Source organism: Dysidea avara, chromosome 3, assembly GCF_963678975.1.
Source record: "Dysidea avara chromosome 3, odDysAvar1.4, whole genome shotgun sequence".
Classification (NCBI taxonomy): domain Eukaryota; kingdom Metazoa; phylum Porifera; class Demospongiae; order Dictyoceratida; family Dysideidae; genus Dysidea; species Dysidea avara.
The window spans coordinates 9,199,021-9,219,625 of NC_089274.1; the positions used below are offsets into that span (position 1 = coordinate 9,199,021).

General features: G+C 37.9%; 1 protein-coding gene and 1 pseudogene across 2 annotated transcripts in view; one reads left to right on the forward strand and one right to left on the reverse strand.

The window, feature by feature from the left end:
* LOC136249264 (uncharacterized) overlaps positions 1 to 15,023 on the forward strand; it is an 81,096-nt gene extending 66,073 nt beyond the window's left edge. For both annotated transcript variants that reach the window (XM_066041223.1, XM_066041224.1), the window contains exons 23-25: positions 9,181 to 9,754; positions 14,348 to 14,597; positions 14,650 to 15,023. In XM_066041223.1, the coding sequence (XP_065897295.1) occupies positions 9,181 to 9,754; positions 14,348 to 14,597; positions 14,650 to 14,937 (1,112 nt within the window). In that variant the 3' untranslated portion in view covers positions 14,938 to 15,023. The remainder of the gene's footprint in view (positions 1 to 9,180; positions 9,755 to 14,347; positions 14,598 to 14,649) is intronic.
* On the reverse strand, positions 15,015 to 15,599 carry LOC136248304 (uncharacterized; annotated as a pseudogene).
* Positions 15,600 to 20,605: the final 5,006 nt, after the last annotated feature.

Consider the following 20,605-nt stretch of genomic DNA (forward strand, 5'->3'; position numbering starts at 1 on the left):
ATTTAAAAATACATGATCATGTACACCAAATGATGTTTGCAAATGCATTTCTTGCATCACGGATGCTATATACTACAGTGTACTGTCAGCTGTTGTTGTAGCAATACTCCTGCTATAAACAAGCTAAATTGATCCTTCACAATCAAATTTCTAGTAAAAATTGCTACAAAATAGATATGTTCTGCTATATCGGATTGGCTACTATATCGGATTGGCTACTATATCGGATTGGCTACAATTATTGGCTTGAAAACATTATTCAGTATTAGCAAGATGGTATTAGTTATCGGAATAAATCTCATATCGGTGCAACACTATGAGTTAACCTTTTAAACTGAGGAATCTCTTTTAGCTTACTACACTAATGTGTCAATTAACTTACAATCCATAAATGGATTTGGAAAAAAGCACACAAACTAGACATATTAAAAATTTTAAATAAGAAATAGGGATCGCTGAAAAAGCCACGAAACAAGAAGGCATCGCTGGGATGGTAATGTAAACCACAAATCCCTATTTTGACTCTCTATAAATACAAATTAATAATGCATTAAGATATCTAGTTAATGAGTTAACCTTTAAACTGAGGAATCTCTGTTAGCTTACTACACTAATGTGCCAATTAACGTATAATCCATAAATGGATTTAGAAAAAAGTACACAAACTAGACATATTAAAAATTTAAATAGGGATTGCTGAAAAAGCCACGAAACAAGAAGGGATTGCAGGGGTGGTAATGTAAACCACAAATCCCTATTTTGACTCTCTATAGATGCTCCATTTGAGTATAAAGAGTCAAATAGGGATTTGTGACCAACCCAGCGATCCCTTCTTGTTTCGTGGCTTTTTTCAGCGATCCCTATTTCTTATTTAAATTATTTTTATTTTTAATATATCTAGTAATAATACATCTAATCCAAAACAGCCAAGCTGTAAAACAAAGAGTGCAGCCCTCAGAAAGGCTATGGTGAAAAAAGATGTGAAATCCAAGGTGGCGGCCAAGAAATGGCTGTGATGGTAGGTTAATGGTAAAAATTTTAATGACAACAATTTGGGTGAATTTGGTGCCACTTCCTTTCTGAGGGCTGCACTCTTTTTTTACAGCTTGGCTGTTTTGGATTAGATTTCACTTCTTTTTGTATTTGTATACCCAAAACCGGCCTATGGCCGGCTTTAGGGCTTTTTAACCTATCATTTTTTTTCTTTACCACAGGAAGAAAACATGAAGCAGGGTGATTTCTTTGTAGCTGAACTCTCTACAAGGTGATCCTTCTAGCTGATCTCTCAACCGGATGACTTGTTTGTAGCTGAAGTCTCTACAGGGTAATTTGTTTGTAAATGAACTCTCTACAAGGTAACTTGTTCTAACTGATCTTTCTACAGAGCGATTTGCTTGTAGCTGAATTCTCTACAGGGCAATTAGTTTGCAGCTGAACTCTCTACATGGTAGTTTCTTTGTAGCTGAACTCTCTACAATGTGACTTCTTCTAGCTGAACTCTCTACAGGGTGACTTGTTTCTAGCTGATCTCTCTACAGGGTTACTTGTTTCTAGCTGAACTCTCTACAGGTGATTTGTTTGCAGCTGAACTCTCTTACATGGTGGTTTCTTTGTAGCTGAACTCTCTACAAGGTGACTTCTTCTAGCTGATCTCTCTACAGGGCAATTTGTATATAGCTGAATTCTCTACAGGGTGATTTGTTTGAGCTGAACTCTCTACATGATGGTTTCTTTGTAGCTGAACTCTCTACAAGGTAACTTCTTCTAGCTGATCTTTCTACAGGCGATTTGTTGTAGCTGAATTCTCTACAGGGCGATCTGTTTGCAGTTGAACTCTCTACATGGTAGTTGAACTCTTTACAATGTAACTTCTTCTAGCTGAACTCTCTACAGGGTGACTTGTTTCTAGCTGATCTCTACAGGGTGACTTGTTTCTAACTGAACTCTCTACAGGGTGATCTGTTCATAGTGGAACTTTCTACTGGGTGATTTGTTTGGAGCTGAACTCTCTACATGGTAACTTCTTCTAGCTGATCTTTCTACAGAACAATTTGTTTGTAGCTGAATTCTCTACAGGGTGATTTATTTGAGCTGAACTCTCTACATGATGGTTTCTTTGTAGCTGAACTCTCTATTAGATACCTTCTTCTAGCTGATCTGACTACAGGGTGACTTGTTTGTAGCTGAATTCCCTACAGAATAACTTGCAATGTAATATAATTGAGTAAATTATAAATGCAGCTGAATGCTTGATTAGGGTGACTGTTCTATTAGAGTATCTAGATCTCGCATTTGCTATACGTAGTTGCCTTTCGAATCATAACGCAGTGGTTTGTGATCCGATTCTTCTGTACTACTGCAAGGACTTTCTATGATGATTATTCCAGCTACGTACTGATTTTTAGCTCGTTGCTCTAAGCGGTTTGCCTGGTAGACACGAAAACTAATAGTTTTTTTATTCATAAAAATTGATCGTGTAATTTTTGCACAGGTTGGATTTTGTGTCATATCTCCATGGTCTTTATCCCGATTCCTTTCAAACCACAAAAAGGCACTCCTACAATGGTTGCTCCATGTACATATCAATTTTCAACTGATTCCTCCAAGGGGTTTACCCTGTAGGCGTGACAGACCTTCAACCTTATTCTACGCAAATAATCGGTCATAACTCCGTGAATGTTCATCGAATTCCTACCAAGGTTGGTACGGAGATCCACCTTAATGAGCCCTTTACGTGTGCCAAATTTCAGCCCGATCCGAGCACGCTTTCGTGTTTCAATGGCGGATCCAGGATGGGGAATTTGGGGCAAATGCCCCCCCCCCCCCATCCCTCACTTTGTAGAGGAGTCAGCTATACCTCTGATTGATTGAAATAGCTACTAAACTTTGTCAGCTGGCCAAGAAACTCATGAAAATATACACATTTTATTGGCATTTGTTACAAATTCACCTGAAACCAAAGTCAAACTAGCTGTGAAATTGTCACCCAGCACCTTCGTGCGCACTAAATGCCTCTAAAAATAATTAAGTTGCAGTTGTTTTTCAACAGCTTTTAAGACTCCACAACCATCTGAAAAGGCCAAATTGGCGAAAATCAACAGTGAGACACTACTAAGAGGTGATTATTTGCCGCTTCAAAAACACAGCACTGAACTAGAGAATCTGGCTATCCCCAACCACTTACAACTCAGTCTATTTGTGCCCCTCCCCTTGCGAACTCCTGGATCCGCCCCTGTGTTTTATGGTGGATTTTGCGAAGTGTGCAAAATGAAGAAGAAAACGAAGAAATTGAAACAAAATTTTGTTCGCTTGTATCTCGGAAATGGCTGAAGCGATTTTCTTCAAAAATTTGGTATGTAGACTCCCCTTACTAGCTGGCACTTCTCTAGCAAATTTGGTTCCAATCGGATTAGGGATCACAGAGCTACATAGGTGTGAAAATTGTATTTTCTTTCTTCCTGTTAATATACTCACGGTGTGGTGCGCCGACTTGGGCCGCTCGACACACTACCATGTGTCTTGATATTGTTCATTACAAGCTGGTAAGTAAGTCCAACCTTCTACCAGCCTACAACTACAGGTGACATGAGCGAGATGCACGTTTCTCTGGTGTAGTTCAGCCATAAAAACATACTTTGTTGTAGTATCTTGACCCAAATTGGAGTTGTAGTATCTTGACCTCAAGATACTTTTGTGCATGTCTGTAACACTGTTGTCTAGGCCCAAAATCAAACCAATTATGTGTCTGGATACAATGCACTTTAAAAGAGATAATGCTACCATATCTGGATGTAATTTCTGTAATATATTACTCCCTACTCCATCATGTAGCTCGTTACTATAAAAGTAATATTCTTACGTCATTTGTAACATGTTAGCTCCAACTTTCTATGTGAAACACCAAATAAAACTATGCAATTAAGGGTAATAATTTTAGGTGAGCTTTAAGCATGTCCAACCTCCTCTAGCACTAGCCTATTATGCTTTTAAGTTTATCATTATGCCATTATGTTGTGCTGCAGTGCTCAACAGTAAGAACAGTGCAATAGTACTGTTTAGTAAGAATTCTCCCAAAAGTGATGCTTGGCACCTAAAATCACGTCTTACACTACAAAGATCACCTTTACATTAGTCCATCTAACATCATTACAGGTTTTGCAATTGAATTCGTCCCGCTTGCAATTGAGTTCGTTGCTTTTGCAATTGAATTCGTCCCGTTTGCAATTGAATTCGTCGGTTTTGCAATTGAATTCGTCCCGTTTGCAATTGAATTCGTCGGTTTTGCAATTGAATTCGTCGCTTTTGCAGTTAAATTCGTCCATAACAAGAATGGCTGCTGGAGCAAACACGAAAACATGGTGTAGTAGCTGTTACAAGAACTTGTTCAAGTACAACAGTAGTAAACAACTCTATATAAGGCAATAACTCTTCCTGTACAGCCTCTCCAGCAACATTCCAAATTCTACTACGCCATTCGCGATGGGTGTGGTCACTCGCGAGCAAGCTAATTAACTTGTCAGACAGCTATCAGCTTTGCGTACTACCAGCTTCAATTACTTTCTAGTGTCTTAAGTGTAACTCTCCAAGGCATAAATAGTTCATCTCTTAATGAACGGGTTGGTTTCTTGGAGCTGTTTTGTTTATGACGAATTGTAATGCAAACGCAACGAATTCTATTGCAAAACCGACTAATTCAACTGCAAAACCGATGAATTCAATTGCAAAACCGACGAATTCAATTGCAAAACCGACGAATTCAATTGCAAACGGGACGAATTCAATTGCAAAGGCGACGATTTCAATTGCAAAAACCTGTAAAACAACAACATACTTACTGGTGCTGGATATAGCTAGATCACCGAAACTTCAATTTTCGTCTGCCAGCCAGTAGGGCTGAGCAATAGTATCGATAGTGCCATATATCGCGATAGTAAATCACTATCGTTATCTCGATAGTAGGGATATCACTATCGTGATAGTTATGATAAGCTCAGATCTGCATTAAAATGGTATTAACAACCCTTCTATACTGTTTTACAGTTGGTATTACCAGCTTTCTTACAAAGGAGTGACCTGTAAAAGCTTTACCAAAAGTCCATATTCCATCAGCCGCTCACGCAGTTAATTAACAAATGTCCTGTGCATGCAAAATAACTTTCTATATGACTGCAAATCATAGCTATACAGCTAAGACTTTGTTAAGAGCAAAGTGTTTCATAAACTATCGGGATAGTATTCACTATCGCGATATTTAATGAGTAACTATCGTGATAGTAAAATTTTTACTATCGCTCAGCACTACCAGCCAGCCAGCCTACCGCCTGCCTGCCTGCCTGTCGAGTCACAAAGCTGGAGGCCAAATGAAGCAGTACCGCTTTATTCCACAATAACAAACTCACCAGTGGCATGTGCCTTTTAGGGTTCTGACAAGTGTGTACTTTCTGTGCCTTGTCTTTCCTTGTATCTTCAATCAGGGTGGTCGTCATCTTCATGCAATGAAACCATTGATTTTCTGTATCAACACTTTCCTTGATAATTTAGATGCGTGTAGCACTTACACTCAGTAGATACCTATAACTTCACGATAGGTTTGAGACCATGCATGCCTATTAAACAATTTTGGTTGATTAATAACGATCGAGCACCAAGACTACACCTCTTAACAATCTATTTATTCAATCATGATGACCACACACCCTTATTATTGATCTAGCTGTATTTATAATACTAGTGAAAATGTAAAATAGTGACCCTAATATACAGTACTACCTTATAGGGATGCAACAATACAGGTAAATACCATATTGCGTATTGCCTTTAAAAATATTGCAATATATTGTTGTATTGCAAAATTTGGATTATGGCCCTTGGCAATGTTAAAATGCTATACTTGTGTAAATAACTCATGGATTTAAGCTACATAAGATACAGCAGATAGCATTGGTGTCATGTGGTGTATACCCACCAGTCAAAAGCTGGCCAGCAGTTATTAAATAGGTATTACAGTACAAGTAAGCAGTACTACAACCTGCACTGTTTGTTTAGGATATGTGGCTTCTAAAACACCAACAGCTACATTCTGGTGGTTTTGATGCCTGCCCTCCAGGAGGGTGGCAGCTGAATAGGCTAATCATCCACAAGCCACAGGCCATTACAATCCTGCAATATTATCATACAGTACGATAGTACTGTATATTAGGGACATTAAAGGTGTGGGGGCGATCCGTGATATAATATAACCAAAAACCTGCCACAATTTTGCCTCACAATGACATGACACTATTGGTTGGGTAAAACCAAGCCCACAGTGTCTTCAGATTGACCCGAAACGTTTGTGTCAAGTTGCTACAGAATTTAGAAAAAAATTATTCAACAGAATTTTCTGCCTGCCTGCCCTGCCTGCCTGCCTGCCTGACGCCTTCAGTCAAGCATAGCGGAAAAGTGACTACAGCTGCAGCCCTAATTTTTTCGCAGAAATGTTTCTAGCTCGCTTAAGAAAAACCTTTAGTATATCGATAAGCATACAATGCTTGCGCTATTGTCTTACCTTTTATCCTTCTTTACCATGGCCATCAGTCAAGGTTCTACCACTGAGTGTTAATAGACTATAGTAGAACTTCCATACCATTGTATATTGCATCAAACTATTCGAATACACGTGGTTGCCGGTTGCACCAAAACACATGTGTACGTGACTCACTGTTGATATCGATCGGAGAGAGCAACTCATGGCGAACTACGTATATAGCAATGTGTAAGTCAATATTATATAGTTTATTTAGTAACAATGTTAAACCGAGTCGGGTCATCCAGGTCCTGCTTTACAGATTATTTGGGCCCCTCCTAAATGAAATGTGGACGTGTTACTACACGTCATAGCGTAGCTCTGCTTCTTTTGTGAGCCATGCCCACTTACGTAGATTACAGTCTGTAGACATATGGTAGCCACATCCATTCATCAGTGTGTAGGTATGCATGAATCACGCCCACTTACGTAAATTACTGTCTGTAGACATATGGTAGCCATGCCCATTCATCAGTCCGTAGGTATGCACGAATCCACATCCATTATTGTCTGCAGGCTTATGTAGAGCCACACCCACTGATCAGTTGTTATTGTATGAGTCATAATCTAGTATAATAGTGCTGTGAGTAACTCAGCAGATATTTAGTGGTCATGAGCTTGCAAAAAAACTTCACAAACAAATATAATAAATAATTTGGAATTTTAAATTAGATTAGGGACAGTGTATAATGCTGCAATAAAAAGTACCGAAACAAGCTGGACCGGAGTAGTACGTAATGTCCAAATACTGTAAAACAATAAGAAGTGAATATCCGTACTGTACAGTGAATATCATGTACAGTAGGGATATTCACTTCTTATTGTTTTACAGTATTTGGACATTACGTACTACTCCAATCCAGCTTGTTTCAGTAGTACTTTTTATTGCAGCATTATACACTGTCCCTAATCTAATTTAAAATTCCAATTTTTTATTATACTTGTGCAATATATTGTAACTAGAGCTGTACCAATATGGGATTTTGGCATGTACCGATATCCGATATGGATACCACCAAAAGAAGCCGATAACCGATAGTCGATCCGATATTTGCATTACAAACAAAAGTCATGGTTAATCTATTCAAAAGTGTACAGTTACCTACTCTACAACAACATGTGGATATATTCATTGCTCACTCTATGTCTGTGGTAATAGTGGCTTGGGTTTCTATTGTGCAATCCAGACAATTAGGCACCCACAAACATATTTATGCATACTCCCATGGAGCCTTAAACGGATATTTCTGCATTACTTTGCATTTTATTGGCTTGTGTGAAGGCTGGTACAGTAGGTTTTCTTGTGACTGTTCTTTTATTACAAAGGTACTATATATAACTGTTTCATTTATTTAAAACTAATAAGCTTTCCAGCAACAAACACTAGAATCTCATGTGTTTATATGGCTTCTCATAGCGTAGCGCTTGCTGTCCAGTGAACAATAAGTCACTGCTACTGAACAGCTACATGGATAACGTAGAAAACCAATATTATAATCCATTTATGTACAAACTATTGCTGTATAAATATCGGTAGCGATATCGGTCCTCATACTGTTCTGCACCGATACCGATATTGGTAAAAATTGCCATATCGGTGGCCGATATTTTGGCCAATCCGATTATCGGTACAGCTCTAATTGTAACAGCATTATATTGCAATAAGCAATATATCGATGTGTTCCATCACACATATTGTATTGTATTATGAATAGAAAATATTGCAAAATATCAATATATTGTTACACTCTTACTACCTTACTGTATGATAACAATCCAGTGGACTTCAAAACACGACTGTCGACTCAAGGATTCATAAAACTTGATAAGGAAAACTTTATGGTGTTAAGCTGGTAGGCAAAAGGCTGACTCGAGATACAGCGGTCACCCTTCATATGTGTATAGCTGTATGCTGTAACAAAACAAAACCCGACTAGCTATAAGGTATGTAAATATTGTGTACAGTCCAGTTGGCTGAGACCCACTTGAGATGCTCTAATGAAGCAGTTTCCCTATTAGGCAGAACAGTTGTCCCTATATAACAGTCATTTTCAATATTCCAATGAAACAGTCACATATGTATATCATAGCTATGTAGCTGTAACTAAAAAATTGGAGTATATACCTATCCATTCATGTACACATCTTCATACAGGCTTATTAAGGTTTGTGTTTTAGAATCCATGGTATTTGTGGTAGTCAAATTATTACAAAAAGATACCTTGGTTATCATATTGCTTAGCACTAGCTCGGTGGGAAAATCGCTACTTTGGCATTGAACAAAATAATTATTGTTATAACATGCCAATGTAGGGATTTTATCACAGAGCTATGCTGTAATACCATCATTCATCTCTTTTTTTCACTACTTTTTATTGCTCGGATCCCTACTTCATTTTAAAATTAAAAGTTAATTATGGCTATAATTAGAGCTGTTGCATTATGTTTGCAAACACCTCCAAATAGGCTAGTGCTATATATACTTTAAAAACTGTTAAGAAGTTTGTGTTGCAATTAGTTTAAGGTTTCATCAAATGACTGGACTACCAAATAGGGCCACATGTAGTTGCTCTAATGATTTTTTTAGTGTACAATTGTGTGGTGTATTGTCATAGGGAAGCTGCCCAGACTGTTTGTTTCCAAGGAACAAGCAACTATGCTACAAGATGTGATATTGATCAATCCTCAATGGTTAGCTGATGTGATGAAGGAATTGATGCAGTTGAAGAGAGATAGTGGCTATGATCCTACAGCATTACATCAGCTAGATCACAAAGGAATAGTTGACAGAGACAAGATTCTTGATCCACTGTGGGAAAAATATCATGGTGGAAAGTCAGACATGCTTAACCAAATCTGTATCCTCCTGCAAGCCTATGGGCTGATCATTCCAGTGAAAGAAGTGTCCCCACTCTACTATATCCCCTGCAAGTTGCCAGCCACACCCACTAAATACAACACATTGTTGACACAAACTGATATATGCAGTAAATTTCATGTCAGTTTTGAGGATCATTTTCTACCACCATTCACACTACATCATTTGATGTTCTTGATGTATTCTTCTGCTAAAAGTGATGGACAAAAGGACAAGTGTTGTTTCCTAAAGACACAATGCTTCATAGAATGGGTGAATGACTGTCAGTGGTGGCTCAAGCAAGATAATGATGTCATTCATGTCAAAGTCAGGTTAGTTAATACATAGCTATATATATACTACGTACCCGGGATTGGAAACGGAGACACGTGATCCAATTACTCATGTACATTTGCTCAAAGCAATCCGCATTGGAGTGCACCCCCCAAATAGCCGCCCATTTTCAAAGTGTTTGTATGGTAGAAGACGAAGGAGAAGGCTTAATATCCAGGTTGAGATACACCTAAAGCCACTAATACTGGTAGGTCAACAGTTACTTAGACGCCTACCAGGGCCAGGGATTCGTACCTAGCAAATTTTCTGTTCTGTCGTGTCAAACCGTTTAGCCGATGGATTCAAAAGTTTTGGGGGGGTGTGCAGTGTAGTGGGAACATTTCCAACCCACAAAAAGTGTATACAAGATTAGCGTTTAGTTACCCAAGTGGTACTAGCTAAGTAATTATGTCCCTTTCTTAGCTGTTTTTCCCCTACCCCAGGCCTGTAGCCTGTACAAAAATATGGTAAAACTCTTAAGTGCTTCTGGTCCCAGACATTTGTAAATCTGACAATTTTAGAATTAAAGATGATAGACAATTCTGTATAGAGTGGTACTGTACAGCTCTCGAACTTGAATAGTACTTCAGCTAGTCAAAATATTTATCCAGAGAAGACCTACTAATAGCTACACAGTTTTAACATTTAATAGTCACATGGAGCACTGAATGAGACAAGTGTACAATGTTGTGCAAGTTTCTGGGTTGGAACAGAGTCAGTTGAGTGTACATAATGAATGTTGTAATAGAGTAATAGAGTATGTCGTATGGTTCCTACCACCATACTCAATTTCACGGCAGTGGCTGTTTTAGCTATTCACAGCAACTACAGACTCTAGTTAAGTGACATAATGTCATAGCCAACTCCATTGCTGGATAAGTACAACCATCCCTCTAGCAATATGTTGCAACATACACTGTTGTGCCGTACTGTCATGTTGTTAATTTATTACTAAGAACAGTCTGAGCTTGGTACAGCATAGAAATTCTATAATTTTTCTATAGTCTGCTACAAAAATTCTATCAGTTTCAATGTGAGATGAATCTTTCACAGCAACAACACTGTCATTGTATTCCTTGACAAGTGGTAGAAAGACACAGCACAGGAAGAGTTTTGTTGACCTACAAAAACAATCTACATAAAGATTGAGCTACATTAGCAAATGCAACACTAACATTACGGTGGAACCTGTCCTGTATAGAAAGGTCACCTCTCTGAAATTGGCCAATTTTAATTCCTTTAGTGAGGCAGCTATACACTAACCCAATTGTATAAAGCAAACATCAAGAAATGTTGGCCTGAAGGTGACTGGCTTAGGACAGGTTCCACTGTACATCAAACCCATTGATGTCATGCATTCACAGTGCAACAGTCAGAAGAGAGGGAAATCACAGTAATCATATACTGTACTGTGCTAAGCAGAGATGTTGTGTACGTTTATCACCACTACTACTGCTATGGTACATTCACTTTAAGGTAAGGTAATTCTGGACACTTAGCTTGTCCTCAGCAATGGAAGAACCCCACAATAGTTAATTGTATTACACCATAAAATTGTACAGGAAATGCACCATAGATAGGCCTTGCAACCATAGCTACAGTTACTATTAACTCGTCAATGGAACGTGCTGCAGTTGTTTTAGGACTGGTACTCATACCGTTAGGCCAGACCACTTTTTTTTTTCCCTTTGTCACTGGGTAGGGAGAGAAAGGGTCTGGTCTGTTTCAAATCCCCCAATTGTCTTGACATGTCATGAGGTTACATCACAAGCATGCAGTATATTAGTGACCCCGTGTGCTTAAATCAAGACACATGGTAGTGTGTCATGCGGCCCAAGAAGCCGGTGCGCAACGCCCGTGAGTATATTGACAGAAAGAACGAAAACGCAATTTTTACACCTCCGTAGCTCTGTGCTGCCTTGATGAAACAAGACGATTTTTGCTGTGGACACTCCCTCCAACTTCAGTACTCCACGTTCCAAATTTGAGCAAAATCGCTTCAAGCGTTCCCGAGATATGCAACTTCAAAAATTGGCTTAGTTTCTTCATTTTTTTTCTTCTTATTTTTCTTCCTCTTTTTGCACACTTACAAAAACCGCTATAAAACGTGCAAACACAATATCCGATTGCCTTGAAATTTGGCACACAGAAGGGGGTATAAAGGTGCATCTCTGTACCAACTTTGGCTGGAATACGATAAGCAGGCAAAGAGTTATTAGCGATTATTCACGAAAAATAACACCAATATGTTGTCATGCCTACAGGGTAAACCGCTTACGGGAAGAAGCTGAAAATTGGTGGGTGAATAGGTTAACTATTGAACCTCAAACCTTTTGTGGCTTGAAAGAAATCGAGCTAAAAACCAGGAAGATACAACGAAAAAACCAAAAGTGTGTAACAATTATGCAATCGAGATTAGCTAATAAAAAAACGACTACTTTCCAAAAACCGCTTGGGGTAATGCTTTGAAATTCGCTGTACAAATGGAGTAATCATCTTAGAAAGGATCTTCAATGGTGTAGAAGAATCAGACTTAAAGCCACGGAGTTATAACACAAAATCAAACTAGGTGTGAGATCGAGATACTCTAATAGAGCAGTCACCCTAATAGAGCAGTCACCCTGAAAAGAATTCAGAAGATCAGCTAGAAACTAGTAACCTGTGTAGAGATAAGCTGCAAACAATTCACCCTGTACAGAGATCAGCTAGAAGAAGCTACCTTGTAGGGAGTTCAACTATGTAGTTCAGCTAGAAGAACTCACCTTGTAGAGAGTTCAGCTACAAAGAAACCACCATGTAGAGAGTTCAGCTACAAACAAATCGGCCTGTAGAGGAATCAGCTAGAAGAAATTACCCTGTACAGAGTTCAGCTACAAATAAACCATCATGTAGAGAGTTCAGCTGTAAACAAATCACCTGTAGAGAGTTCAGCTACAAACAAATTACCCTGTAGATAGGTCAGCTGAAAGAAGTCACCTTGTAGAGAGTTCGCTACTAACTAGTGACCCTGTAGAGACATCAGCTAGAAGAAGTTACCTTGTAGAGAGTTCAACTACAAACAAATCATCCTGTAGAGAGATCAGCTAGAAGAAGTTACCTTGTAGATAGTTCAGTTACAAACAATTCACCCTGTAGAGAGATCAGCTAGAAGGACTCACCTTGTAGAGTGTTCAGTTACAAAGAAACCACTATGTAGAGTTCTGTAATAAATCTATGCATTATATATATATATATATATATATATAATTTGTACATTTATTGATAAAATCAGAAATATTTAAAATATTCATCTGCTTCATCTTTTCTTCTTCCTGTGGAAAAGAAAAAAAGATAGGTTAAAAAGGCCCCTTGGGGTATATAAATACAAAAAGAAGTGAAATCTAATCCAAAACAGCCAAGCTGTAAAAAAAGAGTGTGGCCCTCAAAAAGGCTATGGTGAAAAAAAGATGTGAAATCCAAGGTGGCAGCCAAGAAATGGCTGTGATGGTAGGTTAATGGTAAAAATTTTAATAATGACAATTCAGGTGAATTTTGTGCCAAGACCAATTGGCACCAAAATTCACCTGAATTGTTGTTATTAAAATTTTTACCGTTAATCTACCATCACAGCCATTTCTTGGCCGCCACCTTGGATTTCACATCTTTTTTCACCATAGCCTTTTGAGGGCTGCACTCTTTTTTTACAGCTTGGCTGTTTTGGATTAGATTACATTATGATAAAACAACAATAACCAGAAGACTTCAATCATTGGTAGATTCCAATACAACTTTAGACACCAACTGGATGGTTCAACTATTTCATTACAATGGAAAGATCCACCAAGCTATACCATCAATGTCATTGTTTCATTCTCCCAAACTCATCTACCTATTCACACCAGCCTCTAAGGGCTACTTTCCATCTAGAAATGCACTCTAATTTTGTAATTACATAAAATTTAATTTGTTTTGTAATTTCCCTAGCCATATCACCTGTGCTACCTGCTCTGTAACAATAATGTACGTACCATTGTGTCTGAGCATGGTCTGAATAATTCAATCTTAAATTCAATGAACTGGTGACCTTGCCACTGACCGCCCATTCCTGTCGAGCTCACCTGGTCAGCTAACTCCAAATAATGCCTTCATTTAGTAAACCTACAAAATACGAAATGTTGAGTTAAGTAGCCTTTATATCTCTATTAGTTAGCTATGAACTCACAAGAAAATGAAAAGAATTAACTACTCGCCTGGCTAGGCGTTTTGCTGTCATAAGGGTGCACTCCAACGCGGATAGTTTGGATAAAAACTGGCGTTTCTAAACCCGGGTACATAGTATGTATAATATATGGTTAATATGAGATCAAAGATAGCACCACAAGACATCACTATAATTATTTGCGCTCTTGATACCACTGTATTAGCAAGAGTTTATGTTATGAACTCTCTTGGTATTAGGTGCTTACAAGACAAAATTCATTATTTAAGGATGTAAAATTTTAGTTGTCTGAAAATTTTCACCTCTAAATTTGTGGTCATCAGAGCTGCTTCATGCTAGGAAACTTATGTGAAAAACATGTGATCCTTAATGTAGCACAATCTCTCCATTGCAGGACCAGGCCAAGTGTTCGTACCATCCTCCCTGCTATGCAGTATTTACATGAACAGTTGAAAACTGTCCTGAAAGAGCTAAACAAAATTGATTATCATTTAGGACCAGTTGCCATCTGCTCTGGATGTAAAGAAGAGAAGTTGTTAACCTACATCACTTATAGCAGTGATAAGGGGTCAGTTTACCAGCAGTGTACTTGTACTGGTTGTGGTAGTGTCATTGATCATAACAACAAAGTGATCATGTCAAAAGTGAGTACATGTTTTGACTAGCAAGCATTGTAAATTGGCTCTCTATTAATAGGCTTACAAAATAGACTTCATAGATTTTAAAATTGAATTAAACAAGCTGATTAATGAAGATACTAAAAAATATCTACAGAGAAAATTTAAGAAGGGTATACCCAAAGGAGATTTAGATACTGATTTATCATGGAATGATATTATCGAAGAGTGGTACAAACGAAATAACACAGATCCCTGGCCTGAAGTGATGTCAGCCTTGGAGATTTGTGAACACGACGGTGCTGAAGATGTTGTAAAACTCATCAAAGAAAAACACTTACGTGTTACCACTGAACTAACTGGATAACATGTATAGTATATAATTATTATAGTCAGCACATAATAACAGTATGAAACTAGTTTATTGTATTTCATGAAATGTGGTCAGAACCACTCAGCGTACCAGTAGTCCCCAGTCTGGCACAGTAACAACTAAGTGAATGAGAAAGCAACAGCAAACAGATATGCCATCCAAGGGTAGACAGGTATCCCAAATATCTCCGCCTACGTGAGACAAATGAGCTCATGTGATTCAGTATTATAACCGGTTACCCTCATAGTAATGGATATGGTGAAGATGGAGAAAAAGTTAAGTTCTAATTGAGGAGACTCCATGTACTGTAATGGCCAGCAGCTGACAATCCGTTACATGCTGCAGTAACTGGGCTGCCTGCAAGTAGAATAATAGCATGATTATAACAAAATAATTGACATTACCTGTACAAAAGAGAAAAACCACAAGTAGCTAGTTGTAAATGTAGCAACCAGTGTGTTCTGTAGTGTTAGTGTTGTCCCCAGTATGATCATTCCTTCAGTGATTAGATGGGTGGGGCTATAAAGGCACATGATGAACTTACCACCTAAAGCATGCGCAGCTGTTGCTAAATTGAACATTATCAGAGCCACTGCTGCTGTGGCAGTTTTACCATTCAACGCTTTAAGATAAGCATTAGCTTTGTTTATGTACATGTCCTGAAATGGGGGTGGGGCTGGGAGATTACATATTCACGTGATTGCTTACCCTAATAGCAATGGTTAGGGACCCGCCGATTATGCTCATAATTTTACCTATTATGCTATGCTGCACTGCTCAAAAATTCACCTATTATGCTTAAATTAATGCTCAATATTTACCGATTATGCTCAATCAAGTCAATGTTCATGCCTTAGTTTATATGCTTTGCTACTAGTTTAACACTGTATAGAAAGAAAAAAATGAGTGGCTGGAGCACAAATAATAAATTCTTGCTGCATGTAAGAGAAAAGATCGATATACTCTAATAGAACAGTCAGTTTGATGATTGTTCTATTAGAGTTACTGACTGTTTTATTAGAGTATATCGATCTTATTTTGCAATTGTCATTTTTCCAGCAAGAATTTATACTATGGTACAAATATTTAACCTATTATGCTGGCATTATGCTCAATGCTTTTAGGTACCTATTATGCTCAAAATTATGCCAGCATAATCGGCGGGTCCCTAGCAGGCTTGTTGTAATTGTAGTCGTAATTGTAATTAATTACTAATCATTAGCAATTTTCAAGTAATTGTAATTATAATTGTAATTGCTCACTGAGCATAAAAGTAATGGTAATTGTAATTGTAATTAGCTGTTCAGTCAATAATCATTATGTAATTAAATTAAAGTAATCAAAGTTATGCTATATAAAAGTACTACTCCATAACTTGACTATACTATGTACACAATCCCATGTGTATAACATGTGGCCCATGTAGCTATAATAAATTATTGAAATTATATGTCATGTATTTGTTGACCATATAGTTAAACATTTTATGTACAGTATGGGATACCCATGGGGTACATAAAGTTCAATAGAAACATTTAAATGTATCTGGATGATGCAGAGTTTACAAAGGATGAAAGCCCTTTAAAATTTTGGAAGATAAAAGCAAATAAATACCCCATTTTAAGTACAATAGCAGCAGCAACATTTGCACCATTTGAGTGTGTATTCAACCATAGTGGCAATGTTCTCAGACCAAAATATATGTAGACTATTACCAAAAAAGTTTGAAGAGTTAATAGATGTACCTTAAGATTAATGCTGGAGAATTGTAAGTAAGTTATTGTTGTACCCCAATTAGTGCTGGGCGGTATTGAAAAATAACAAACGGTAAAGAGTATCACAGTATTAATGTAAAAGCTATTGGTAACTGCCATTTACCACAACAAAAGCACCAAATACCCATGGTAGCTCAGCAAGCCTCAGGTACAAACTACCACTAACAAACTTGTTTACATATAGTTTGGTTAGCTGACTACATCAGCACCTGCCTACAAAGATTAATTGTCACATGTCTGGTTACCTTCTAAATATGGGATGAAACAAGCCCACAGGGAGGCCATAGTGCCCAGATGGTATGGCTGTATTAAAAAATGCAGGCAGTATCAAAACCAGTATGACTTAAATATCACAGATTATTAACAATACTAGTATATCACCCAGCTCTAACCCCACACGTACAGTAGTAATTGAAAAGTAATTGTAATTATTAATCATTATTTTACATACTGAAGTAATTGTAATTGTAATCATTAGATTGGCTTCAAAAAGTAATTGTAATTGTACTGATTACTTTCGTTGGGTAATTACAACAAGCCTGGTCCCTAGCAATGGTTGTTAAATTAATGCGTTTAATTGCCAGAGGAAAGCAGGAAGTAAACGTTAACAATCATCAGAAGGCCAACCTAGTCTACACTTAGTCAAGTCAATGTGTGAGCCTAAATTAAACTTGCGCCAGATTGAGCAAAGCATGAGCATGATAGTAAAGCAAGAAGAGAAGACTTACCCTCGGACTTACCCCAATAAATTTTTTTTAATTAATTGTTTTCTCCCGGGGTGCCCCAATAAATGTACCATCATCCAGACATATATGTTTGAAGATTTTCCTGAGATTTCTCATTGGGTGTACTGGTGTTATAGCCAACCTCGTGTGTTTTGGTCACTGGTGTTCAACAAGGTAATTTAATCCTTTGAGACCTTTACTTTTCTCTTTGGTTTTGCTTCAGTTTCTTGGCTTAGTGATCAAGAAAGCTGTGCAGTTGCATTCATTGAAAGCATCCTTCATGTCCATTTTGAGAAGAGCAAGCAATTCATCATTACCAAGCTGGGAGAGAACATAACGGGTAGCATGAATGGCCCCTTCCAGACCAACTCCCACTTGGCCACGTGGATGGGAGAAAATTGATAGTTTGGGTGCATGTTCAGATGAAACATTAAGTATGGCACTGTTCCTTCTTTTGATGTGGTTTACCCAGGGCCAGCCAGAGAAATTAAGGGGCCCAGGGCAAAGAGTTAAAGTGGGGCCCTTCACCCAAGCTGTAAGTTGCATTGAAGACCAAAAAAAAAAAAAAAAAAGGTCATGACCAGCTAACAATTACGATAACTACACCTCACCAACCATATTTCCTTATCTATAAGCTTGTTACACTGCTCCTCTGAAGAATACTGTGACTGCTCTATTAGAGTATTTAGATCTGACTGCTCTATTAGAGTATATCGATCTTTTAAACAGGTATTCAAGGGGCCCTTTATGGGGCCTCCAGGCTGGGACCCGGGGCAAAATGCCCCATACAGCATAGCCCCCTTTAGCTAGGATATAATTAATCGACTAGGCAGTTAGCTGTATAGCTATATAGCCTATACAGTGAATTCACACAGCTAGTCAACTACAATAAAAACTACACTGCACTGCTACAAAAATGCAGTATACTACTATACTAGTTTGTAGGAAGTTAAATATATTGGTGGACAGTCACGAGACCAATCAGTATTCGAAAATTTTATTATTTTTTATTTTAACTGCTTTTTAATGCAGGCAAGGCCTGTATTAATGGTCTGTGGGCAACTGGTGCCCACAGCCAGAAAAAGTATACGTACAACTTACATTTACAATTGAATGTATAAAATTACAATGAAATTAAGTTAGCTGGCTAAGGTTATTACATACATTTACATTTGGTATATAGTTGAACTATCCTATAATTTTAAAACTTACATGTGCATTTAATAATAAACTTACTTATATAGCTAAGTACTTATTTTAAGAGAGAGTGAGAAGAAAAAAAATTAATTACTGCTGAAGTTTGGTGGGCGAGGAGACTTGGAGCAGGTACTACAAGGGCAAACAAAGTGCATACTGTGAGGATTGTCAGAGTTAAAATTGTTTGTAAAATGCTACCAAAAGATCTTGAGTAACTGTGATTTAATGGTGGAAAAAGGTTGATTTAAGTCAAGTACTGGTAGACTGTTGTAGGTTCTTGGTAATCTGTTAAAGTAGAAGTTACTTTGTTTGTTGGATGATGTAAAATTGTGTTGAAGCTTGTTACTGGTGGAGGATCTGGTAGGATTGCGGCAAAAGTTGACATAGTTACTGATATTGAAATGATTAGATGGATGCTGGATTGATTTTACGAAGAAAAGTATGTCATAAAGATCATAGGTGTACATCAGTGGTAGTATGTTAAATTTGATAAGACGTGTTTTGTAATCGGTTACATAGTCATTTAGAATAAATTTGGTTACCCGGCGTTGGATTCTTTCTAAAGCAGAGATGTCGCAAATAAGGTAGGGGTGCCATAAAGGAGAACAGTAAAGTAATTGTGATCGAACTAATGCTAAATACAGAGTTTTCTTGGTTGGAATGTCAACTGAGTGGCTGAAGGTACGTCTCAGTAGTCCAAGGGTTCTATAGGCTTTAGCTGATATATGGTTATAATGATTTTTCCAAGATAAATCAGTTGATAAAATGACACCAAGGTCACGGTGAGTACTACTAGTTTTGATTATAGTGTCGTCTATGAAGTAGGATGTGGGGAATTTTGTATTAAATGATAGATGTATAAACTTGCTGGTATTAAAAAATTAGTTCCAATCTCTAGACCAGTTTGCCATTGAATCAAGGTCATGTTGAAGTTGTATGGAGTCTAGATGTTCAAGAATTTGTTTATAGCATTTTGTGTCATCTGCAAAGGAGAGAGCATTAGAGGAACGGACAGATAAAAATAAGTCATTGATGTAGATAAGAAATAAAAGTGGTCCTAGAATACTCCCTTGAGGCACACCTGATAGGACTGGTAAGAAGGTGGAATATGAACCATTAAGGCGAACGCATTGCTGTCTGTTGTTGAGGTAAGATCTAAACCACCACCAAAGATTGCCAGTGATACTGAAATAAGAAAATGGCGCGATGTGGGTGAGACTGAGAGTTTGCTCAGTATCTCGACAGGACGAGTGGGTAGTTGAAGAGGAGTCGACAGGACGAGTAGGTAGTTGAAGAGGAGTGATTTCTACTCAAAATCTCATCCAGATGGCTGCCATGTAATGTATGGGTGTACAACTTCTTGCCAGCCGCGGAATGAGTCACCTGGTTTGTCACTGCCAGCACTTCGCCCAGTAAAAGAAGCCAAGAGAGACAAGCCAAGGAATGCTAATGATTATTTTATGAAGATTGAATTGCGATATAAGTGTGCTGGTTTAGAATGAAAGAAGGCACCTGCCTTACACGTGATAAATGCCAAATGTCAGCACACGTGATACTGTGCGTATAGAACCCACAATCATTTCTGTACAAAACGATGCGAATACTGTACTGTACTGTAAGGTAATTGGAGGTACTATACGTGTAGTATAGTTAGGCTGAGAAACTAGGTAACTACTCGTGTCATGCATTTTCAATAACATCTGTAAAATGTACGTAGCTACATGTGATATGATCGTCCAAAGATTGCATGAGAGTAATGAGTTGAGCTGGTCGGCTAGTTGGTTCAGCTCCAGATTATTGGTCTGGCTCATGCCTGACCAACCGGACTGTCTCCCCCGGCCTTGAGTTAATTCAACACTGCAAAACTTGACATTTCCTATAGTCACATTCCTGATGACGGAGTGTTAGTCATCAGTGAGTCATTTAAATGTAGCAGTTATTATCAATACAGCAAAACCATTTAGT